We start from the raw sequence: 26,625 nt of genomic DNA, 5'->3' as shown, positions 1-26,625 counted from the left end.
TGCTTTGGGCAAATAAGGTGTCATTTATGGCTTTGTTCACAACTGTTTTCAGTATAATGACAGGAACATGGTCAGAAATCCAACTGGATTCAAATATGGAATCTTGGGAAACATGGGGATCGATTTGGGTGTCAACACCATATTCAAGGGCTAGGGAGAAGAAAGGGAAGCTGGAGACAGAGTGATAACTTGCAGAGCTGATGGAGGATTAAGGGTTAGTTATTGAGAAACAATGGTTACAGATTTGAAAAGAGAGACAGAACATAACCTGGGGAGAAAGAACCATTAATACTAGGATCAGGATTAGACGTTTGTTGGCAAGTAGTTTAATGAAAATATGGCTAACGAAGGTCCGATAAACAAAGTGAACTCAGGAGAGGGAATGAGGAGACAAAGAAACAATAAAAAAAATGTAAATTCAGGGCAAGGGGAAATTTAAGTGATTGGCTCAAATCCAGAGCAGCTGCAAATGTGCACATGACTAGATTCAGGGAAAATACAAAGTACATAGATGGGTGGTTACAAAGCAGAATCCAATAGTAAATGGGAAACAAATTGGAGACATTAGGTGAATATCCAGAGTTAAAGTCAGATGTCTAAGGGTAAAATAATATTTATAAACATCAGCAGGAATGCACTCATGACCATCCAAATTTTTAATGGATACAATGACTGAGGTCCAGAGGCATTTGAGGGTAGAGTATCAAAGGACATACTGGTAGAGATAATTTTGGTGTGAATGAAGTTTCACTAAGTGTACAGAATTGGCTGAAGGTCAAAAAATACAGTGGTAGTGTTTAGGTACACTCTAAATTCCAGGAGCAGAAGTTTACTACAACTCAGGTACTGAGTTTCTGGCCAGGCACATAATGAAGCTGAAATGCATAAGAGAAGGCAGAAATCTCTCAGTCACAGTTGTGGGAGAAGAGTTGCAAATTAATAAACTCTTATAGTTTAGTCCAATGTAGTTCAAGTGCACAAGTATGCCATTGATATCCAGACAAGTCTAGGAGTTTGAATTAAATTTTGGAAAAGATTCAGATCTTTAAAGAGATGACAAGGGGAGGGGATTAGTATTTAAAATTAATACACGTCATCTAAACTGGCAATTAACTTGAATCTCAGGTTAAAATGCTTTCAATATTAGAGCCTGGAGAACTTAAAATAGTTCAAAGAAAAGATGAAAAAGAGCAAAGGATGGTAGGAAATAGCCAAAGAGAGCTGTACATCGAGGAGCTCTCTTCGGAACTGATTGTCTAGGTGTCATTTTGAAATAAGTTTTTGCTATTTTGCTTTGCCTCTTCATTGTCCTTATTCTTAACTCATTACCATATATGAGAGATTTGCTCCGACCTATATCATCAATTTAAATGATCTCTCACTGCTCCAATTACGGTCTTCCCAAGGCATTGACCCAACCTTTCCAATCAACACATCTCCCTGATTAGAAATTTGAAATTCTCTGTCATATGCAATCTTTCAAGAATTGATGCTACTAATCTGATTTATTCGAACATGCCCTGTTTCAGACATGGGGAAAGCACAAGAATAGGAATGGATCATCTAACCCGCACAAGCCTGTTTCATTGTTCGATTGGATTATGGCAATTCATAACTGCATATATTTAATGCTTTGCTCAATTCTAATGCTGTTGCTAATGAGTGCTAGCTCGCTATGCTCTTCTACTCCAGGTTTATTATTTTCTGATATATAGATTTTGTTTCTATTTTCCCTATGAAAATATATTAAAGTCATAGAGATGTACAGCACGGAAATAGACCCTTTGGTCCAATTTGTCCGTGCCAACCAGATATTCTAATCTCATTCTAGTCCCACTTGCCAGCTTTCAACTCATACCCCACGAAACCCATCTTATTCGTATACCTATCCAGATGCCTTTTAAATGTTGTAATTGTACCAGCCTCCACCACTTCCTTTGGCAGCTCATTCCAGACATACAATACCCTCTCCATGAAAAAGTTGCCCCTTGGGTCTCTTTTAAATCTTTCTCCCCTCACCTTAAACCTTTGCCCTCTAGTTCTGGACTCCCCCACCCCAAGGAAAATACTTTGTCTATTTACCCTATTCATGCCCCTCACGATTTTATAAACCTCCGTCCCCCCTCAGCCTCCGACGGTCTAGGGAAAACAGACTCAGTGTATTCAGCCTCTCCCTATAGTTCAAACCCTCCAATCCTGCCAACATCCTTGTAAATCTTTTCTGAACGCTTTCAAGTTTCACAACATCCTTCCTATACCAGCGAGACCAGAATTGCAGACAATATTCCACAAGTGGCCTAACCAATGTCCTGTACAGCCACAATATGACCTCACAATTCTTATACTCAATGCTCAGACCAATAAAGAAAAGCATACCAAACGGGTTCTTCACTATCCTATTGCCTGCGACTCTACTTTCAACGAACTATGAACCTGCATTCCAAGGTCTCTTTGTTCAACAATATTTCCCAGAAACTTACCATTAAACGTACAAGACCTGCCCTGATTTGTCTTTCCAAAATGCAGCTTCTCACATTTATTTGTTAAGGCTCATTACAAAACATGGATGTAAGTGGCAAGTGTTTTATCTCGTATTACATAGCATTTTTGTTTCATTCCCTCTTCCTACTTTGGTATCATCTGTAAATTCTGATACTAAGTTACTCAGTACTAAGGATTAATGTAAATTATGCTGGTCTCAGCACTCTAAATTATGCTGATGCTTGTAGAACACCATGTTCTACTTTCTTCCAATCTGAATGACTATGGTTATCATAATTCTTTGTGCTCTTTTAAGATAATTCATTATCCATTCAGCTATTTGCTTCCTGACTGCATATGAGCTAAATTGAAGCATAAGCCTACTGTCTGTGACCATATCAAAGATCTTTCTCATTAAGTTTGTTCTATTTCTACTAGGTATCGAACCATTTTGAGTTGAGTTGTCAGAAATCATTAACAGAAACTCAACAGATTGCTGCAAAGCTCCTATATCACATTAAATTCATCAAATGCTAGAGACACAGGGGTTATAAACTAATTTAAACATAAAATCAAAAACATTGCATCCCAGTGCAAATAAAATGGAAGGGCCACACATTCAAACATACTTCAATTATTTTTCAGCTACTGTAAATTTGTGGATTCTTACCTTTTACATTATGACCATCGCAACTTTGAGTTGGGCTGTTGCGCTCACTCTGAAATGACAATTCTCGGGTTGGACTTGATTGTGAAATATGGCTGCTATTCTGGAACTTCTCCAGAAGCTCCATTTGGTGAAGCCTAGCATCAGACCAAGAAAACAAAATAAGCTACCCAGAATCTTGGGCTTTGCAAAAAGAGGCATTGACTACAAAAGCAGGCAAGTCAAAATGAACTTCTGTAAGTGCCTGGTTAAGCTCCAGCTAGAACATTGCATCCAGTTCTAATCAGTGCACATTAGAAAGGATGTGAGGCTTTTTGAGTGGGTGCGTAAGAGATTTACCAGAGAAATTCAGAGGGAGGAATTTTAACTACAAGGTTATGATGAAAAAACTGGGCTTTTCCTCCATGGAATAAAGGAGGATGTAGCAAGATTTGGTGGAGGTCTACAAAATCAAAGGAAAAAAATCCTATTAGCTGATAACACAAGGATATTGAGTACCAATTTAAGGTCATAGAATTAGTTTTTACAGTCCATTCCATCGTATCTGCGCGAGTCATGAAATATCCAGTAATCCCAATCCCATTTTCTAGCACTTGACGCTTGGTTTATATGCTAGTACATTTCAAGTTCTCATCTAAAACGTTCTTAAATGTCCTGAGGATTCCTGCTTCTACCACTCTTTCAGGCAAGGAGTTTCAGATACCCACAACCCCTTGATGAAAAATTCTTTCCTCTAAATCTCTCGACATCTCCAGCTCCTGATCTACACATTGTGCCCCATGGTTATTGACCCTTTTAAAGGTCAAAGTTGCTCCTAATTCCAAGGTGTATGCCCCTCAGAACTTTGTACACCTCATTCAGATTTTCCCCTTCAGTCTTCTCTGCTCTAAGGAAAATAACTCCAGCCTATCTAGTCTCTGTATATAACTGAATTGCCATTGCACAGATAACATCCTAGTGAATCTCTTCTGCAGCCTCTCTAGTGTAAATATATCCCTCCCATACTGTGGCAACCAGAACAACACACAGAAAACCAGCTGAGGCCTGTTAATTTTTTCATACTGGTCTTGGGCAACAGAGTGATTGAAAGAATATTTTCATAATGCACTGAGTGATTATTTTTTTTTTAGATTACTTACAGTGTAGAAACAGGCCCTTCAGCCCAACAAGTCCACACCGACCCGCTGAAGCGCAACCCACCCATACCCCTACACCTGGCCAATTCACCTGACCTGCACATTTTTGGACTGTGGGAGGAAACCGGAGCACCCGGAGGAAACCCACGCAGACACGGGGAGAACGTGCAAACTCCACACAGTCAGTCGCCTGAGGCGGGAATTGAACCCGGGTCTCTGGCGCTGTGAGGCAGCAGTGCTAACCACTGTGCCACCGTGCCGCCCACAACTCACTGCTGACAAGGTGGAAGCAAAGATATTTGATGATTTTAATAGGAAATCGGATTGGCTCATGAGAAAAAATCTTGTAGCATTAGTGGGATTGAACAAGGAGTTGAACCGAATGGACTGCTCCATGGAGAGCAGACATGGACTCAATGAGCCAAACAACTTTCACATGTCCCGCAAATGGTGCAATGTAAAACAAAGTGAATTTATTCCATTCACTGCATTGATTTTATGATCACTGTAATTGCCATAGATGGAGATGTGAAGGACTGGAAACACTTGATATCACGTTATATAATTGGACCTTAGTATTCAAATCATTTTCCAGATGCCTTAGTTTTTAGGAATTCTCTGCACCTGACATTTAATTATGGAAGGAAATTTTCAGTGCAACAAATTTTAGAGTAGTTGAAACTAAGCTACTGCTTAATTGCTATTACTTACTCTCAAATTCATAAAATTCCAACTATTTGATTTTAATATGCGTATGATGTAGAGCATTATCCTCTGGAAGACTATACTCTCCAACATTACCTCAATATGTAGGTTTGAGGTCAACAAAATTTCCCTTTATTTTATTTCTACAAACTGCAATACCACAGGTAATAATTGTTAAGGTAATCAATAAATTCAATTAACATTGCTTCCTGAAAATAAAAAGTGTTCCCCAAAGCACTTGACATGATGGAAACTGAGGTTAACTACCAATAGGATAGGAGATAGTAGACATCACAGAAGACAGAGACAGGTTTTAAGGATGGAGTTTAAAAGGGACAGAAGGTTTGCAAGACTTTTAACAGAACATTCCAGAATGTGAGGCTAAAGTCCAAGAAAGTTACATTAACCAACTTGAAATAGATGGGATTTTGGCAAACAGCAGATTACCACATGTCCAGAGTAGAATTCAGAAGTATGAAGGATCCATAAACAACTGAATGGCCATTTCATGCAATCATCAGCAAAGGAACAGCAGAGATTAACAACCATGAAGCATAAATGATCTCAAGCAGAATGTTGCCCTCTAGACAGGATTTGTAGCAGATGAACAAGACAAGGAATAATTTCAAGTGGAAGCTAAATCAGGAAATACGAACTTGCATACTTAATTCATAGTATGAAAGCTAAATAGAGATATACAGATGGGGTTGATAGAAATATAAAGTAAAAAGAATGAGTAAAAATTTCTAACAACAATTAAACTCTGATGAATGAGGCACAACACCTTAAAAATCAACATTTCTGAACATAGGAGGTATGGTTAATAAGTTCGCAGATGACACCAAAATTGGTGGTGTAGTGGACGGTGAAGGCGCTTACCACAGATTACAACTGGACCTTAATCAGATAGGCCAAAAAGTGGCAGATGGGAGTTTAATTTAGATAAATGTGAGGTATAGCATTTTGGAAAGGCAGATCAGGGCAGGACTTATACACTTAATGATAAGGATTTTTTGGAATACTGTGTGCAAGTCTGGTCTCTCTGCTGTAGGAAGAATGTTTTGAAAGGGCTCAGAAAAGATTTTCAAGGATATTACCAGGGTTGGAGGGTTTGAGCTAGAGAGAGAGAGAGAGAGAGAGAGAGAGAGAGAGAGAGAGAGAGAGAGAGAGAGAGAGAGAGAGAGGCTGAATAGACTGGGGCTGTTTTCCCAGGAGCATTGGAGGCTGAGGGGTGACCTTATAGAAGTTTATAAAATCATGAGGAGCATGGATAGGGTGAATAGACAAGGTCTTTTCCCTAGGGTAAGACAATACAAAACTAGAAGGCATAGGTTTAGGGTGAGAGGGGAAAGATTTATAAGGGATCCAAGGGGCAACTTTTACACAGAGAGGGTGGCGTGTATATGGAATGAGCTGTCAGAGAAAGTAGTGGAGGTTGGGGGGACCAATTAGAACATTTAAAAGGCATCTGGATGGGTGTATGAACAGGAAGGGTTTAAGAGGGATATTGGTTGAATTCTGACAATTGGGACTAGATTAACTTAGGACATCTGGTCGGAATGGATGAGTTGGACCGAAGGATTTGTCTCTATGCTGTACAGCTCTAGGACTCTATTTCAATGTCAAATAAATTATGTGATGGATAAAAGAACTGCACAAGCTCTCTAACATTTTTGTTAATGGGCAAGCAGCTTTACTTTACACCTGTATACGAATTCTAATGCTATGTAGATTGGTGAGGTATTGTGGAACAAATCTCAGAGTAGCAAGATCAAATCTGATAGCAACTTACAGATTCCCTGCACATTTAACCATGTGTGTGAAAACTCAAGAGATTGCTGTCTGATTTAGTCCCTAATAGCGAGAGCACTACTGCATTCACTTCACCTTTATTCTTAATACAGACTTTGGCCAGCATATTTTGTAATGGGAAACTAACAGAAATTAACATGACAGAAATAACGAGGAGTGAGACTTTGTGAAAAATGAAATATAGGCAGTGACATTTAAATGAGCTGTAAGTAATGAAGGGTGGAAATGGAGGGGGGGGGGGGGGGGTCAGTGGGAACATTGGATTGGCCAAACCTACAAGTGACCAAAACAATACTAGATAAGCATTTCAAGGTATTAAGAATAAGAATGTAGGGAAAACTGCAGCAATGGAAACAGATTGTTTTGGAGACAAATAGAAAACAATTTAGGATCAAAAAAAGATTGAGGTTATGTCCACTCAGATTCAGTCTGAGTGTACTGCTGGTCAGGTGAATAAAATCAGGAACTAGAGTTGTAAGTTTGAGTAGTAAAAGATTAATAGAATGAATTTGATTTTGTCCATTTTTGACATGACATTAGACAAACAGATAAACTGTATCGAGGCAATCACCTTAATATCTCACAAAAATATCTGACGTTATTGTTCTGAAAGATTAGCATAGATTAAATAGTCATATTCTGCAGTGGAATTCTGTGCACACACATCTATCAAGAGCTAAGGGTACTGTTTTATATTACTTACATGGAAATGTGCATAAATATCTTAGATTCAGCACTCCCAATGCGTTCCTAAATATGGTGTGTTGAAAGTAAACATAAGGAACCATGCAATAAAGGTGGGTTCACTTTCTCAACTTGTAATTTTTACATTAATAAGCTTATGGGTAGCCTTAAGCCTAACAGGTCCAAAATCCTCTTTCAAATTGCTCATATTAATATTTCATCTCCCACCTGCTGCTATGTTCTCCTGGCTCACTTGTCCTTTGCTGCTAGTATTGTTATGGACTGGGCCAGTCCATCAGAACATTCTTAAGCAGGCAGCCTAGACCATAACTTTGCAATTTGCTTTGGCAAGTGTAAAGTGAAAATTACCTGGAGCAAGATAGCTAGGTTGACTACTATGTTTTAAAACAGACAAAAATTTATTCACAAAATTACACAATGAAACACAAAGAACAGAACAAAGAACCCCTACAGAACTCAATCTGTCCAAACTAGACTTAATTATGCTATACCGAATATACACAACAGTCCCAATAAGCAAACCCGTTTAAAAACAACAGTAGAAATGGAACAAATGCTTTCAGGTTTAAGTTAGGAGGGCAGAAGGAGAGAGAGAGAGAGAGAGAGAGAGAGAGAGAGAGAGAGAGAGAGAGAGAGAGAGAGCCTGTTTCCACATAGCTGAACTACTAACTAGTCCTGGACTGAACTGCTCAGCAAGAGAATTGACCACTCCCCTTTCATTATACAGGTCACTTCTAAAACATTACCCCTGTGGCCTGAAGTCCCATCTGTTTACATACAAATAAAAGGCTTCTCAAAATCCTTTTCATCTCTGTATCTAACTAGTCACCTAGGAGCCAGGAGAGTTTTATCACCCCTTTGAAAAAAAAATCAAGGTCACAGTATCCTTGAAAAAGGAACAGCTTTTAGAAAAAGGGACCAGCTTTGTGACACCCTATACCGAACTCCTCACACCCTTCTGCTTATTTCCTCGTTTGACCCATTCACTCTCCTCCATCTCCTTATGGATTCACACCGTCCCACCTTGTCCCTCTCCAGAACCACTTGCAAACCTACCACTGTACCGATTTATACATTTTTCTCATTGCTTTACCCTTCCAAATCCCCTACTCTCCCCTTCCTGCTCACAATCATCTCCCAAGTCCTTACTCACAATGAGGGGCAGGTGGTCAAGAGAGGTAGAACGAAAAAGCTGTATGTTTAAGAAAACCGGCTTGAGCAAGTGTAATTACAAAATAGTTCTTGGCACATGCTCAATACCCATGCTGAATGAAAATGGAGCTCCAATATTTTTGTGGTTTGTGTGATGATGAAACACACTATTAGAAAGTGCTTTAAATGGAAGATACTGGTACAGGCTCGTGTTTAAATGTATACATTTGGATATATCCGTATTTGTGTGCATGTATATGCAGACGCGCATTATTTCTGCATATATAGGTGCGTATAACCACTATTAATATCAGTGTATAAAACATTTGTAAATTCAGTATGCAAATATACTCCTTCCAGTAAAAAGAGAAAATTTTAAAATGGACTTGTTATCCATAGTTTGTATTTTTTTCACAAACCATTTGGCCACTTTTAGATGGTGGGTGCAACTTTTTACCTCTGTTTACTTAGGATTTTTTCAAGTTTAGCATCCTCTGCAGATTGTAGTGCTGGAGTTGACGTGAGAGGACAAACTGATGCCAAATATTGAACCAACTGCACATGCTGACCAGGTCGAAACGATCGGCCTTTCCCTTGACTATAAAGCCACTCTGCTTTGAGACTGAAACAGAACAAGGTAGATTATATAATGTCATTTAGTATATTTGTGATGTTCCTCACTTCCACTCAAAAAGTCTCTTCAAAAAGTCTCATTACTTCTCAGCATGACTGAAGGGCTACTGAAGCTTATCTACCACAAAATACCAGTTACCAAGGTGGCGGTCAAGTCCTTTGTAATATGGTGGTTCATTGATTAGCACTGTTGCTCTCATAGCACCAGGGACCTGCATTCAATTCCAGCCTTAGGTGACAGTCTGTGTGGAGTTTGCACATTCGTCGGGTTCGACTTGCATTTTTGCTGGATGCTCCGGCTTCCTCCCACAGTCCAAACATGCGCAGATTAGGTGGATTGGCCATACTACATCGTATTGCAGTGTTAAGGGATCAGCAGGCTAGGTGAATGAGCTGTGGTAAATACGGAGTAACAGGATAAGGTGAGGAGTTGTGACCGGGCAGGATGCTCTTTGGAGGGTTGGTGCAGATTTAATGGGCCAAATGGCATGTATCTGCACTATAGGGATTAAGACCTAGCAGCTAACTAATATCATTGTCGTGGAATTGGAAATCATTTAAGCACACTGAAATTCCTCTAGTGCTTTACAGTGAAAACAATTTGTGGAATATTGCTTATATTGTACATGGAGAAAGTGAGGACTGCAGATGCTGGAGATCAGAGCTGAAAAATGTGTTGCTGGAAAAGCGCAGCAGGTCAGGCAGCATCAAAGGAGCAGGAGAATCGATGTTTCGGGCATAAGCCCTTCTTCAGGAATGAGGAGGGTGTGCCAAGCAGGCTAAGATAAAAGGTAGGGAGGAGGGACGTGGGGGAGAGGCGTTGGGAATGCGATAAGTGGAAGAAGGTTAAGGTGAGGGTGATAGGCCGGAGAGGGGGTGGGGGCGGAGAGGTTGGGAAGACGATTGCAGGTTAAGGAGGCGGTGCTGAGTCCAAGGGTTGGGACTGAGAAAAGGTGGGGGGAGGGGAAATGAGGAATTTGGAGAAATCAGAGTTCATTCATTGTGGTTGGAGGGTTCCTAGGCGGAAGATGAGGTGCTCTTCCTCCAGGTGTCGTGTTGCCATGGTCTGGCGATGGAGGAGGCCAAGGACCTGCATGTCCTTGGCGGAGTGGGAGGGGGAAATTAAAGTGTTCAGCCACGAGGCGGTTGGGTTGGTTAGTGCAGGTGTCCCAGAGGTGTTCTCTGAAACGTTCCGCAAGTAGGCGGCCTGTCTCCCCAATGTATAGGAGGCCACATCGGGTGCAGCGGATGCAGTAAGTGATGTGTGTGGAGGTGCAGGTGAATTTGTGACGGATATGGAAGGATCCCTTGGGGCCTTGGAGGGAAGTGAGGGGGGAGGTGTGGGCGCAAGTTTTGCATTTCATGCGGTTGCAGGGGAAGGTGCCAGGAGTGGAGGTTGGGTTGGTGGGGGGTGTGGACCTGATGAGGGAGTCGCGGAGGGAGTGGTCTTCCCGGACACTGATAGGGGAGGGGAGGGAAATATATCCTTGGTGGTGGGGTCTGTTTGCAGATGGTGGAAATGACGTTTACTATAAACCGACCGACTCCCATAGCTCCCTAGGTTACACCTCCTTCAACCCTGCCCCCTGTAAAAACGCCATCTCATATTCCCAATTCCTTCGCCTCCGCCACATCTGCTCCCAGGAGGACCAATTCCAATACCGAACAACCCAGATGGCCTCCTTCTTCAAAGACCGCAATTTCCCCTCAGACGTGGTTGCCGATGCTCTCCACCGCATCTCCTCCACTTCCCGCTCCTCTGCCCTTGAACCCCGCTCCTCCAATCGCCACCAGGACAGAACCCCACTGGTCCTCACCTACCACCCCACCAACCTCCAGATACATCGTATCATCCTTCGTCATTTCCGCCACCTCCAAACAGACCCCACCACCAAGGATATATTTCCCTCCCCTCCCCTATCAGCATTCCGAAAAGACCACTCCCTCCGCGGCTCCCTCATCAGGTCCACACCCCCCACCAATCCAACCCCCACTCCCAGCACCTTCCCCTGCAACCGCAAGAAATTCAAAACTTGCGTCCACACCTCCCCCCTCACTTCCCTCAAGGCCCCATGGAATCCTTCCATATCCGTCACAAATTCACCTACACCACCACACACCATTTACTGCATCCGCTGCACCCAATATGGCCTCCTATACATTGGGGAGACAGGCCGCCTACTTGCGGAAAGTTTCAGAGAACACCTCTGGGACACCCGCACCAACCGCCTCGTGGCTGAACACTTTAACTCCCCCTCCCACTCCGCCAAGGACATGCAGGTCCTTGGCCTCCTCCATCGCCAGACCATGGCAACACGACACCTGGAGGAAGAGCACCTCATCTTCCGACTAGGAACCCTCCAACCACAAGGGATGAATGCAGATTTCTCCAACTTCCTCATTTCCCCTCCCCCCACCTTTTCTCAGTCCCAACCCTCGGATTCAGCACCACCTCCTTAACCTGCAATCTTCTTCCTGACCTCTCCGCCCCCACCCCCTCTCCGGCCTATCACCCTCACCTTAACCTCCTTCCACCTATCGCATTCCCAACGCCCCTCCCCCAAGTCCCTCCTCCTTACCTTTTATCTTGGCCTGCTTGGCACACCCTCCTCATTCCCAAAGAAGGGCTTATGCCCGAAATGCCGATTCTCCTGCTCCTTTGATGCTGCCTGACCTGCTGCGCTTTTCCAGCAACACATTTTTCAGCTTATATTGTACATGGCTGCCTAAAAGACATTTTGAAAAACTGTAGCACCAAGATCCACATTGAAAAAGATATTTGAACAATCAATTTCTTCTTTTGAAGAGCATTTCACTTACTAAGTAGTACCCTGTGCATCACACAGAGCAGACAATAAAAACTGCATCATGTAAAGAAAATATTCATTTGGGAGAATGTTGATCATAAGGACTTGATAGTTCAAAGGCAGCTCACTCACGTTTTCTTAGGGCAACTAGAAATGGACAATAAGTTATTGCCTTGTCAATGAAACCCATGGTGTGAGAATGAAATATTTCCTAGTCTCTTTTTGCAGGATAGATAAAAAATTTAGGAAGCTGATATTTACAATTTATCTTCCCCTGTTTGGCTGTTAAATTCAGGAGAAAGTGAGGACTGCAGATGCTGGAGATCCGAGTCGAAGAATCGACATTTTCGAGTATAAGCCTTTCATCAGGAATGAGCCACAAGCCTTCATCATTTGGCAACATCGTAAACAATTCAAACTGGGATCTAATTCAATGCTGTGCAGGAAATAACCAGACATCTGCTTTAAGTTTTGTTGTTGCAATGAAGTAGAGTATACTAACTGACCTAGTTGGGTTCCTTTCAGTCCATTTCTTATGGCAGGACAGTGGAAACAGATAATGTAAAGAAGTTGCATGACATGACAGTGTCTGGAAACTGAGTGTCCAGGACCTCCATGGGTGCAAGAAATGAGTGCAGTCCTCAAGTCTGTTGTTTCAATAAGGAATAGAAGGGTAATAATCGAATAATAACGAGATACTGGACTGACATGAAGCTTACTTCCAACATTTTCTGCTTTTTCATCCAATGTGAAAACAGCATGCCAAGATGAAAAATGCACATTAGGTGCATCTGTGTAGGACAGTGCATTTGTAAGTAAACACATCATCTCTTTTGGGACTTCAATCAAACCTAGATTGAAGATGTTTTACCATTGCACTGGTAAATAAAAGTTTGACAAGTCTCAATTCAGTTTTAAACAATTGAGAATTTATAGCATCTACCTATTCTTAATACAGTATAGCATTCATTGTTTCTCAAATTCAACTTATAGTAGCATCAGTAGGGGTTCTTTGATGTTAAAGCCCAATATCAAACTTGTATGTTGCAGCTAATCATTTAATATCTAAAACTTTACAGTTTCGCTCTGCCCATTAACTTATAAAGTGCAATGATTTAATACACTACTTACTTACAGAAGACATTATAAAGTACATGCCTAATTCCCTGATTCATCTGCTTGGCAATTCCCCGTTCCGTTCCTGATTAGACTAGCAGGTCATATGACTCCGCCCTCAGGGATTGTCTTTGAAGAGACCAACTACTACAGTAACAAACCTAAAATGTTTGTTTCAAAAACTAGCAGAAAAAGTAACCTATTTCATAAGCACAACATTACCGTGTAATAGATATTCAGTGAACAAGATTTGGTTTTGAGCTGAACGTCTTAGGTCTTATAAATTTAGCATATAATTCTTCAACAGAAACTACATTTTCATTTACCTCTCTTTCTGTGAGATTACATAACCATCTAGAATCCGCAGGGTTAAACACCAACTGACTATATATGGTCTATAGTCAAATCCAGGGAGGGAGGGGGTAGCCATTACACAAGGATTGCTCATAATTGACAGCTGTTCCAACTCATGAAGGAATCCAAGATAAGAAACCTAATAGAAAACATCTGTCGTCATTTAAGCATTGGTAAGGAAGAAGCTTTATTACGACATGACGTTCTGTTAGCAACGAAAAACATTTGATTTGGAATGAAAATATTTTTAGTGAGTTTTGAGAAGATTTGTAGCTCAGGTTGAGGTTCTGGATGTAAATTCTCTTGCTGGGAGATTTATTTTCGGACGTTTCATCACCATACTAGGTAACATCATCGGTGAGCGTCCAGTGAAGCACTGGTGTTAGTGACCCACTTTCTTTCTAGAACACCAGTGCTTCAACGTAGGCTCACTGATGATGTTACCTAGTATGGTGATAAAACATCTGAAAATGAACCTTCCAGCTCAGTGAGCAAATTTACATCCATGTAAATATAGTATACTACTAAAAATAGATTGGTACTAATACTTGACATTACTGTTACAAATTTATTTAGCAATCTGAATGATATACATTTTGCATTATTACTTCTAAGAAATTAAATGCGGTGTACCTCATTTAGATCTCTAATCTCATTCTCAGCTAGAGAGAGGATGTTCAAGTCTGGTGGCAGGTGGCTAGAAGCAGACCGGAGTGTGGTGATAGTATTTCCATGCAATAGCAGTATCTGTTAAAGAAATATATATATATTTTCCAGATGTATTCTTCAAAATAGCTCCATACTTATTGTTTGAAAAAAAATGTGATTTACTGATATGGGGAAGAGTAAAGTTTTCCACAGTGTCCTGAATAAGCAATTATTTCAAATTAGGATCGACTATTGCTTGTATATCTTACCCGCAGAGACAAGAGTTTTGATAGGTCACCTATCAGGGAAATATTGTTGTCTGACAAATCTAAATGTCGAAGTGCCAAGCAGTTATTGACTGGTTCCATCATCTGTAAAAATCAAAACAACATGCCAGATTACAAAGGAAATTGTAAATCATCCCAATAGTCGCTGGAACACAGATTAAACAAATGATATTTTTGGAATATGGAAACCCACTTTCAATAAAGTCTTGTTCATGAAGCAGAATATCAAACCATTTTTCCAAGGGCTCCTAGATACTCAGTCAAATGCTCTCTTGACATTGAGCCCTCTTCATTTTAGCTCCTTGTCTATGTTTAGACCAAGGCTGTACTGAGATCAGGAGCTGTGTGGCCCTGACAGAACCCAAACTGAGCATTAGTGAGCAGGTGCTTTTATACAAGCGCTACCTGATGACCCCTTCCATCACTTGACTGATAAGGGAGAGTAGACTAATAGGGCAGTAATTGACCAGGTTGGATCTATCCTGCATTTTGCCAAGGTCATACATGGACAATTTTCCACATTTGACAGGTAGATACCAGTGCAGTAGAACACATTGGCAAAGAGTGTGGCTAGTTTTGGAGCACAAGTCTTCAGTGTTATTGACAGAATGTTGCCAGGACCCAGTGCATTTGCAGAAAACAGTGCCTTCAGCTGTTTCTTCTTATCACACTGACTGTATCTGTAAGATATAATTCTGTGATATTCACTCTGTCAGATTGTTGCATCTTTCGGACAGCTCTCCCAATTTTGGCAGTAGCTCCCAGATGTTGGTATGGAAGACTCTGCAGAGTGGACAAGGCCATGTTTGCTTTGTTATTTCTAGCAGCCCGATTCTAGCAGCAGATATGCTGGTACACCACAACCTGCATTCTTCCCTTCAAGCCACACATCATCTGTCCTGAAACTATATCATTGTTATTTCACTGCTGCTGCATCCAATACTGGAACTCTCTAACAGCACTGTGGACTACATCACATGGACCTCATCAGTTCAAGGTGGCAGCTTACTATCGTCTTCAGGACAATTTGGGACGATTTGCCAATAATGCTCACATTCCACAAAAGAATTTTTTAAAAGTAGGGAATGATAATTTAAATATTTTGCATTCTAATTAGCTTTTCTTAAAGAGATGAGATTCATGGGGAAAAGCAGAGGCTTATTCTACAAGCTGTCTCCATATGGTGCCATCAAACATATCAGATGATTTTTTTAAAAAAATTCATTTGTGGCACTTGGGCATCGCTGCCCAGTATTTATAGCCGATCCCTATTTGCCGTTGAGAAGGTGGTGGTGATTTGCCTCCTTGAATCGCCGCTGTCCACTTGCTGAGAGTTGACCCACAATGCCGGTAGGGAGAGAATTCCAGGATTTTGATCCAACAACTGTGAAGGAACAGCAGTATATTTCCAAGTCAGGGTGGTGAGTGGCTTGCAGGGGAACTTTCAGGTTGTAGTGTTCCCAAGTACCTGCTGCACTTGTCCTTCTACATAGAAATGGCCATGGGTTTGGAAGGTGCTGTCTAAGGATCGTTGGTGAATTGCTACAGTGGATCTTGTAGATAGTACACATCGCTGCTACTGACCCCAGTGGTGGAGGGATTGAATGTTTGTAGATGTGGTGCCAATCAAGAGGGCTCCTTTGTCCTAAATGGTGTCAAGCTTCTGAGTGTTGGAGTTGCACCCATCCAGGCAAGTGGAGAGTATTCCACCACATTCCTGACTTGTGCCTTGTAGATGGTGGATAGGCTTTGGGGTGTCAGGAGGTGAGTTACTCGCCACAGTATCCTGAGTCTCTGACCAGATCTTGTAGCCACTGTGTTTGTGGTTAGTCCAGTTGTGTTTCTGGTCAATGGTAACCTCAGGGATGTTGACAGTGAGGGAATTCAGTTATGGTAATACCATTGACTGTCAAGGAGCAGAGGTTAGAATGTCTGTTATTGGTGATGAAGGGCTTTTGCCCGAAACGATGACTTTACTGCTCCTCGGATGCTGCCTGAACTGCTGAGCTCTTCCAGCACCACTAATCCAGAATGTTATTGGTGATGGTCATTGTCTGGCATTCTTGTGGCGCCAATGTTACTTGCCACCTGTTGGCCCAAGCCTGGATACTGTCCAGATCTTGTCGCAGTTGAGCACGGTCTCCTTCAGTATCCGAGTCGTGAATGATGCTGAACACTGTGCAATCATCGGTGAACATCCCCACTTCTGACCTTATGACACAGGGAAGGTCATTGATGAAGCAACTGAAGATGGTTGGGCCTAAGACACTACCCTGAGGGACTCCTGCAAAGATGTCCTGGAGCTGAGATGACTGACCCTCCAAAACCACAACCACCTTCCTTTTTTGCCAGGTATGACTCTAACCAGCGGAATGTTTGCCTCCTAATGCCCATTGATTCCAGTTTTGCCAGGGCACCTTCATGTCATAATCAGTCAAATGCGGCCTTGATGTCCTGGGGTGTCACTCTCACCTCACTGCTAGAATTCTGATCTTTTGTCCATGTTTGAACCAAGGCTATAGTGAGATCAGGAGCTGAGCGACCCTTGCAAAACCTAAAATGGGCGTCACTGAGCAGCACTGATAACATTGTTGATGAACCCTTCCATCACTTTACTGATGATGGAGAGTAGACTGGCAGGGTGGTAATTGGCTGGGTTGGATTTGTTCTGCTTTTTGCATCCAGGACATAACTGGGCAATTTTCCACATTGCCAGGTATATGCCAGAGTTGTAACTGTACTGGAAGAGCCTGACTTGGAGAGTCAAGTTCTGGAACACGTCTTCAGTACTATTGCCAGAATGTTATCAGGGCCCATTGCCTTTTCAGTATCCAGTGCCACTAGCCATTTCTTCATATCACATGGAGTGAATCAAATTGGATTAGAGACTTGTATCTGTGATGCTGGGGACCACTAGAGGAGCCAGAGATGGATCATCCATTGGCACTTCTGACTGAAGATTGTTGCCAATGCATCAGCCTTATCTTTCGTATCGATGTGCTGGGCTCCTCCATCATTGAGGATGGGGATATTTGTGGAGCCGCCTCCTCCAGTGAGTTGTTTAATTATCCACCACCATTCATAACTGGATATGGAAGGACTGCAGAGCTTAGATTTGATCAGTTGTTTGAGGGATCACTTAGCTTTGTCTATCACTTGGTGTTTATGCCGTTTGGCACACAGGTAGTTCTGTTTGGTAGTTTCACCAGGTTGATACCTCATTTTTAGGTATGCCTGATGCTGCTCCTGGCACGCTCTCCTGCAGTCTCCATTAAACCAGGGTTGATCGCCTGGCTTGATGGTAATGGTTGAGTGGGGATATGCCAGGTCATGAGGTTGCAGATTGTGCTAGAGTACAGTTCTGCTGCTATTGATTGCCCACAGTGCCTCATGAATGCCAAGTCTTGAGCTGCTAGATTGGTTCAAAATCTGTCCCATTCAATACAGTGATAGTGCCACACAACACAATGGAAGTTATTTTCAATGTGAAGGCAGGTCTTCATCTCCACAAGGACAGTGCGGTGGTCACTTTTACTTATACTGTCATGGACAGATGCTTCTGCAGCCGGCAGATTAGTAAGGATGAGGTGAAGTATATTTTTTTCCTCATTGGTTCCTTAACCACCGGCCACAGATCCAGTCTAGTAGTTATATCCTTTAGGACCTGACCAGCTGTTACCGAGTCACTCTTGGTGGTGGACATTAAAATCCCCCACCCAGAGTACATTTTGCTCCCTTGCCACCCTCAGTGCTTCCTCCAAGTGTTGTTCAACATGGAGGAGTACTGATTCATCAGCCAAAGGAGAACAATATGTGGTAACCAGTAAGAAGTTTCCCCTGTTTAACCTGAAACCAGGAGACTTCATGGGATCCGAAATCGATGTCAAGGACTCCCAGGCCAACTCCCTCCTGACTGCTTACCACTGTGCTGGGTCTGTCCTGCCAGTGGGACAGAACATATCCAGGGATGGTAATGGTGGTGTCTGAGGTTGGATAGTTGAGAAGAAGTGTCTCTGAAATATTCATTGTACCAGGAAGAGACCACTTGATCACTGCACTGAAAAAACATTGAAGGTTGCTGACTTGCCATGATCAAACAGTTATCAACTACACCATATTTAAAGTAATTTAACGAAGCTGCAGAGTTTTGGAACTGAAGTCATATGTTAATAAAGTGATGAAAGGTTCACTGTACCATTTCCTTCAAAGCCTTGGAATTATCCTGGGTAAGAACAAATGGTGCAAAGCTTAGTAAAGACAAGATTTTAGAGTCACATTATTTAGGGAACAAAGTCACCAGTGGAACAGCAAATCCAAACTGACAGTCATGGATTAGGCTGGAATTTATAATGTAACAACACCATAATCCCACAACATTAAAATGAAATGATGCTTGGGCAATCAAGCAGTAGTTCAAAGGTAGAAAGAATCATCTTTATGAAGAAATAGGATAAGGAGTGACAATTTTTGTTTCTGAAGGTGAAACAAACTGCAAGTAAAAGATTGAAGAGGGAGCAAATGACAGATGCCTGTTCAAAAGACCATTTATCCCCTTGAACCTGTTCCTTAATACAATGAGAACATAACTGATATGCAACCAAACTCTATATATTTGCCGTCATGTCCCTTAATTTCTTTGCCCTACAAAAATCCATCAAATTTCAAATCAACCGATCTAGCATCAATTACTTTTTGTGAAAGAAAGCCCCCTTTGTGCTGGTCTTTTCTAATTTGAATCCAGAGGTCTGGCTCTTTAGTTTATGCTCCTTTGGTCTGGATTCCAAAAGCAGAGGAAACAGTTCTTTCTACAGCCCTATTTGTTTCCTTTATTACATTAAAATTTGATCAAACCAACACTTAACATTCTAAATTACAGGGACTACAACCCTTGATGTCTGATGTCATTCAATTAGGCCAATATTCCACTTCCTCCAAGGCTAATAGTCCTCAGGTGTGGCACTAAGAGCTGCTCATACTTTTGCAGAACTGATCTAGTTTTGTATAGCGAAAGCATGTGTCCACTCCTCGATAAAGAGAGTAGTATTCCATTAGCCTTTTGCTTTTAAGAGTTTCCTGTACCTGTTCTTGACTGTTTAGTGATGTACATAATGATCGATATCTAAGCCTTTTTGGATCTCTATTGCTCTTCGTTTTTCAACATTTACAAAGTACGTTGTTCATTGTTTTAACTTCAAAATGGATATCCTCACATTTGCCACTAAAATTCATTTTCCACAGTTTTGTCAATTTATTTAATCTATCTATATATTTAATATTACACTTCCATCTATGCTGCTTACAATGCCATTTTGTTTTCAGCTAACAACAAAATACAATGTGTGGTTTCTCTGTTCAATCATCCAATCATTAATGAATATGCAGTGAATAATTGAGGCTCCAACACAGATTCTTGCAGTACACCATCAGTCACTTTCTGCCAATCAGAAGCAATGGCTACTGCACACAGCTGTTATTACTTGTGTTTGATACAACTGTATATAGTTTGAGATAAAGAAAGAGAAAAAATCATAAATGATGCAAATTAACTTCATTTTGGTATTTATTTGACATTAAAAAATCCTCAAGTTATGACATGCAAAACAAAACCATTTTATGTTGGGTAGAGGTAATTCAAATTTAATTAAGTAAACATACAATACCTTAATGTTGTTTCCAGCTAGGTTCAGCCACTCCAGATGAACCAAGTCCTTCAGGCCTTCCACATTTCCAATACTGTTGTTAGGTAAGTTTAAGACTTGCAAATTGATCAGTTTTGCTACACCTATCATCCGGACTAGGCGATTGTTGGCTACAGACAACTGCAACAAAATAAAACTTTTTTGTTTTGCACATGTACAGTATAGAGTTGACCAGGTATATTCATGCACAATGAACATTCCTTTCCAACAAAATGAATACTTGCAGGCTATGCCATTTTAAAATTACCCAAAAGCTTTAGGAACTTATCATTGATTACGGCTTTCTCCACAGCAATATGTCAGCCAAAGTAGGCTTCCCAACCAATCTTTTTCCCCATTGTATAAGTTGTTTGGATAATTTGAAATGTAGCAAGCTTGCATTTGTCTGGACGAATGCAAGGTGAAAAGTTTTAGCAATACGCCCCTCTTTTAGTAATTTTCAAGCTCTATACTAGCAAGGGACTATTTTATTTAGAAAAACCAAAAGAAAATCAGAAACAAAAACAGAAGATACTGGAAAAGCTCAGTTGGTCTGGCAGCATCTGTGGAGAGAAGTCAGAGTTAGTCTTTTAGGTCAGGTGACCCTTCCTCAGAAATGACCGGATGCAAAACGTTAACTCTGATTTCTCATCACTGATGCTGCCAGCCCTGCTAAACCTTTCCAGCTTCAACTATTATACCAAAATTCAGCAGGAGCTGGGGAATGTAGATTGGGAGCAGCTGTTTGAAACTAAATCCACATTCGATATCTGGGAGGCTTTTAAAGAGAGATTGATTAGCGTTCAGGAGAGATATGTTCCTGTGAAAATGAGGGATTGAAATGGCAAGGTTAGGGAACCATGAATGACAGGTGAAATTGAGAGACAAGATAAGAGGAGAAAGAATGCATACATAAGGTCTAGGATACTAAAGGCAGAAAGCTTTGGAAGAATATTGGAATGTAGGACCAACCTGAAATGAGGAATTAAGAGGGCTAAAAGGGGTCATGAGATATCTTTAGCAAACAGGATTAAGGAAAATCCCAAAGCCTTTTTTTCATATATAAGGAGCAAGAGGGTAACTAGAGAGAGGGTTGGCCCACTCAAGGAGAAAGGAGAAAGTTATGTGTGGATTCAGAGAAAATGGATGAAATTCTTAACAAGTAATTTGCATTGGCATTCACTGAGGAGAGGAACATGACAGATGTTGAATTTAAGGATAGATCTTTACGTACTCTAGCTCAAGTCAGCATAAGGAGGGAGGATGTTTTGGGAATTCTAAAAGGCATTGAGGTAGGCAAGTCCAGATGGGATGTACCCAGGTTACTTAGGGAAGCGAGAGAGGAAATAGCTGGGATTTTAACAGATATTTTTGCAGCAGCCGTGAACACGGGTGATGTCCTGGAGGACTGGAGAATTGCTAATATTGTCCCCTTGTTTAAGGAGGGCAGCAGGGATACTCCAGGTAATTATAGACCAGTGAGCCTGATGTCAGTGATAAGGAAGCTGCTGGAGAAGATACTGAGGGATAGGATCTTTTCCCATTTGGAAGAAAATGGGCTTATCAGTAATGGGCAGCATGGTTTTGTGCAGGGAAGGTCATGTCTTACAAACCTGATAGAATTCTTTGAGGTGGTGACAAACTTGATTGACGAGGGAAGGGCTGTAGATCTCATATACATGGACTTTAGTAAGGCATTTGTAAGGTTGCCCATGGTAGGCTGATGGAGAAGGTGAAGTCACATGGGGTCCAGGGTGTCCTAGCTAGACGGATAGAGAACTGGCTGGACAACAGGAGACAGAGAGTAGTAGTGGAAGGGAGTTTCTCAAAATGGAGACCTGTGACCGGTGATGTTCCACAGGGATCCATGCTGGGACCACTGTTGTTTGTGATATATATAAATGATTTGGAGGAAGGTATCAGTTGCCTGAGTAGCAAGTTTTCAGATGACACCAAGATTGGTGGAGTAACAGATAGTGAAGGGGACTGTCAAAGAATACAGCAGAATATAGATAGATTGGAGAGATGGGCAGTGGAATAGCAGATGGAATTCAATCCGGGACAAGTGCGAGCTGATGCATTTTGGAAGATCCAATTCAAGAGCAAACTATACAGTAAATGGAAAAGTCCTGGGAAAATTGACATACAGAGACATCTGGGTGTTCAGGTCCATTGTTCCCTGAAGGTGGCAACACAGGTCAGTAAAGTGGTCAAGAAGGCATGCTTTCTTTCATTGGACGGGATATTGAGTAAAAGAGTTGGCAGGTTATGTTACAGTTGTATAGGACTTGGGTTCGGTCGCATTTGGAATACTGCATACAGTTCTGGTCACCACATTACCAAAAGGATGTGGATGCTTTGGAGAGGGTGCAGAGGAGGCTCACCAGGATGTTGCCCGGTATTGAGGGCACTAGCTATGAAGAGAGGTTGAATAGATTAGGATTATTTTCATTAGAAAGATGGAGGTTGAGGGGGAACCTGATTGAGGTCTACAAAATTATGAGAGGTATAGGCAGGGTGGATAGCAAGAAGCTTTTTCCCTAGAGTACGGAACTCAATTACTAGGGGTCACGAGTTCAAAGTGAGAGGGGAAAGGTTTAGAGGAGATATGCGTGGAAAGTTCTTTATGCAGAGTGTTGGGGACCTGGAATGCATTGCCAGCGGAGGTGGTAGAGGCGGGAATGATAGCGTCATTTAAGATGTATCGAGATACATGAATGGGCAGGGAGCAAAGGGATACAGCTCTTTAGAAAATAGGCAGCAGGTTTAGATCGAGGATCTAGATCGGCGTAGGCTTGGAGGGCTGAAGGGCCTGTTCCTGTGCTGTAATTGTCTTTGTTCTATATTGATGATTTTTTATATCAATTTAAATCCATTAAATTCTAGTTCTTAATATAACCATATGGCAATATTTTCAACACAAATGAAAGAGAGAAGGAAAAAGAAATAATGGAGTGGAAAAGCACCTGAAAGTAACACATGGAGCAGATATGTACACTTGAGAAGGATACATTAATGCTTGTACTTAGCTACTAATATCATACTGTATTCTGTTAAGATGGGAGTCAAGGTAACACGAACCAACAGAAGGCCTGACCTGGAACAAGTCCAAGTAAGAATTCTAGAATACATTCCTGAAGCAAAATGAATATTAAACACATTTTTCAAAACAGATTTTCTTTTCTACAAGTACTTGATTGATTATATCAATGCATCTTGCAGGCTACTTTATAAGGAAGCATAAAATTGTATAGCTACTTCCCTAATTGGCCCTGATGTATAAGACGTCAATTTCAGCAAATGTTCATGTTAAAATTAACAAGAGCAGTATGCCATGTAGACTACATAACATGTTACTTCTGTTTCATCTAAAATAGTGATTTGATGCAGAGAGGTCATTGTAAAGGTTTAGCACACTACGAGCCCATGTCCTTTAAAATCTCACAAGAAACTTTTTTCAAAGAACACCAACTTGTACTAAATCTCCCCATTTCTCCACATTTTCCAATTTAGTCAGTTGGTTCTTGTCCAGAATCAGAGTAAAAATACTTGTCGGGTACAGCGCAACTGTATCCAAATGCTGCAATCCCATCCCTGATAAGTCAACTATTCGACCTGAAAAATAAAAATAAAATCTAGATTAACATAACTTATTTAGCATGCATGAATTATTGGATCCATCCCATCCTCAATTTTTTAAAATAGCATTCAATTATGAACAATCATTTAAAAATCAGAGGTTATCCTATTTACAATACAAAAGAATAATCAATAACATAATTTCCAAATTGTGAAAAATACCAGTCAGTAGTATAACAGAACAGGACATGCATGCTTCAATACATTCCAGCCTGAGAATGACATAGTTAGGGAGAGGGACATGTACACAGCAGCATGTCACTCTTTCCGCAGAATCAGAGCGCTTGTGAAAAACCCTACTTGGGGCTACAGAAATCACAGCAGCAATGAAAAATTCTGGCCCAATTACAGGTCAGGAGAAAACAAATAGTTTCCCATCGATTTAAAATTATATAAGATTTTTAACACATCAAAAAGACCATAGAAAAACGAAAGAATATTGGACCATATTTCAGAAGAAAAGGCCCGATTTCAGGCAAGTGACTATGTGGAGCCATCCAACATAGAACTTTATCATTGACTTGGAAAATCAAATTGGCAAAGGTAGCCATGAGGAAGAACTAAGAGTGTATTCAAGACAATTTCCTAGAACAATACACAATGTATCATGCTATTTTTTATCTGGTACTATGCAATGACGCAAGTTTAATAAATGATCTTCAATGAAGCAGTTACCATAGCATGGTTGAAGTTAGTATTTTGTTTGACATTGAGAAACTTGAGTGAACAACTGTTCTAAATTTAAATAAAGAAAATTACAAACAGATGCGGGAAGAGTTGGCGGGAGTGGACTGGGAAAGAGGTTTCGCAAGAATGGCTGATGTTTAAGAAAATAGCTCATGATTCTGGAAAGATATATCCCAATGTGAAGGAAAGATTCTAGGAAAGGGATAAACCAACCATGATTAACCAAGGAAGTGGAGTATACTGTACTATAAAATTGAAAGAAAAACCATACAATGCGGCACAAAGATTACAAAGGTGATCCAGAGGATTAGGAAGGTTTAAAAGACAACAACAAAAATGACCAAAAAAAAAGGAAAAAATAAATTTTGAGGGTACATTAGCAAATAACAAAACAGAGAGCAAGACTTTCTTGAAAAATATTTTAAAAACCACAGCAAACATAGGTGTTTTAAAAAATTCTCAAGGTCAGGTTCGTAGGAGAGTAGTCTGACACAGAACAAACGACCAAGAGGCGAGTCTGCTAGAATATGGGCATTTTATTCCCCGCAGCGTCGCCAGAACGGGTCTGGCTTATACTCACTCTACATGTTACCAAAACTGGGAGCCGTCAGTTCTCGTAGAGCGGTTGCCAACAACCCACGCTCGGCGGTTAAACGTAACCCCGGAGCAGACTCACCGAACTGGAGACTTTTCCAGCTGATATACTCTTTTCCAGATATAAACATTCATGTGAACAGCAGAGCAAGGCTAAAAAACACATTCCATTCTGGTTACATACAGATAAGAAGATTCACACGGGACTAAGCAACACCTCCATTCCGGTTAGATTCACACATGTATTGGGACATAATTTTTAACCATTTCACCACATTCCACTGCTTGGAATTTTACACCACAATAGGCCTCTTTGAGAATGAGGCTCGGGAAACAAAAATGTGGAACTAGGAAATGACAGTCAATCGGGACAATACTGTGTATCAGTCTTCACAGTAGAGGAATCAAACAGCATTGCAAAACTACAAAATAATCAAACGGACTGAATTGGGGAGGTGAAAACAGACAATAACTAGCTAATGCTAAACAAACTAAAAGGGTTAATGGTTGATAACTCTCCTGGTAAGATCCAACGTAGAAGTTTAAAGTAAGTAGCTAGAGATAGTGGATGCACTGGTAATAATCTTCGAAGATTCCTTAGATTCTGGAAAAGGCCCAAAAGATTAGAAAACTGAAAATGTAAACAAACATTCTTGTGCAGAAAGGGAAATAGATAAAAATGACTCAAGTGGCACAGTGGTGGTGTCCCTACCCCTGGACTGAGGGGCTTGGGTTCAAGTCCTGACTGTTCCAGTGGTGTGTAATAACATCTCTGAACAGGTTGATTAGGAAAAATAGGTTGCATTTGAAAAAAAGGTTAAGTATAGCTTAGCATCGGTCCTTAGAAAAATGTTAAAGCATTTTAAAATTACATCCCTTATTGTATAATAGCAGAACATTTAGAAACACACAATGTAATCAAGCAGAGTCAGCATGGCTTCACAAAGGGCAAATCGTGATTGACAAACTCTAAGAGTTTGTTGAGGATGGTACAAAAAAAAGGGAACCAGTGAGTGTAATATATTTAGATTTCCAAAAAGTATTTCCTCAGATATCACATATACATATACTTAATATGATAAGAGCACATGGAGTAGGAATAGTATATTCACATTGATAGAAGGTTGGCTACCTAGCAGAAGACAGAAAGTTGGGATAAGGAGACACTTTCAGGATGGCAATCTGTAACCAATGGAAGAAGATGGAGTCACAGGCCGGAGTAGTGGCTAGACTAAGGAAATGACGAAGGAGAAGAGGGCCCAATGATCACGACAGCAACATCAGCACGAGGCAGACCCGGCTCTACTCTATCCCAAGGTATCCCATTAAGTGAGGAGCAGGTGCTAGGCATAATCCTCTAGCCCAGACTCGCAGGCTGAGCCAAGGCTCCAGGCCTGCAGCTAGTCCTGCGTGCCTGACGGCATGGCAGCAACAGCGCCAAGTTTGCTTCCAAAGCAGGACCATCTGGCACTAGCAACAGCTACATCAGTGAGGTTGGCTCAGTGCAAACTCATGGCAGTGACA

General features: G+C 41.1%; 1 protein-coding gene across 1 annotated transcript in view; it reads right to left on the bottom strand.

Annotated features, from left to right (window-relative positions):
* The window catches only part of cep97 (centrosomal protein 97), a 55,635-nt gene that overhangs the window by 13,731 nt on the left and 15,279 nt on the right, over positions 1 to 26,625 (bottom strand). The window contains exons 2-8 of the mRNA XM_043701110.2: positions 23,654 to 23,796; positions 20,164 to 20,322; positions 14,486 to 14,587; positions 14,202 to 14,315; positions 13,541 to 13,707; positions 9,116 to 9,280; positions 3,152 to 3,285 (exon numbers count right to left, since the gene is read on the bottom strand). Coding sequence (XP_043557045.2) covers positions 3,152 to 3,285; positions 9,116 to 9,280; positions 13,541 to 13,707; positions 14,202 to 14,315; positions 14,486 to 14,587; positions 20,164 to 20,322; positions 23,654 to 23,796 — 984 coding nt within the window. The remainder of the gene's footprint in view (positions 1 to 3,151; positions 3,286 to 9,115; positions 9,281 to 13,540; positions 13,708 to 14,201; positions 14,316 to 14,485; positions 14,588 to 20,163; positions 20,323 to 23,653; positions 23,797 to 26,625) is intronic.

Source organism: Chiloscyllium plagiosum, unplaced genomic scaffold, assembly GCF_037043375.1.
Source record: "Chiloscyllium plagiosum isolate Xiang-an unplaced genomic scaffold, Cpla_swu_hap1 HiC_scaffold_12, whole genome shotgun sequence".
Lineage (NCBI taxonomy): Eukaryota > Metazoa > Chordata > Chondrichthyes > Orectolobiformes > Hemiscylliidae > Chiloscyllium > Chiloscyllium plagiosum.
Note: the sequence above shows the minus strand (reverse complement) of the source record. Positions and strands in the feature narration are given on the sequence as shown.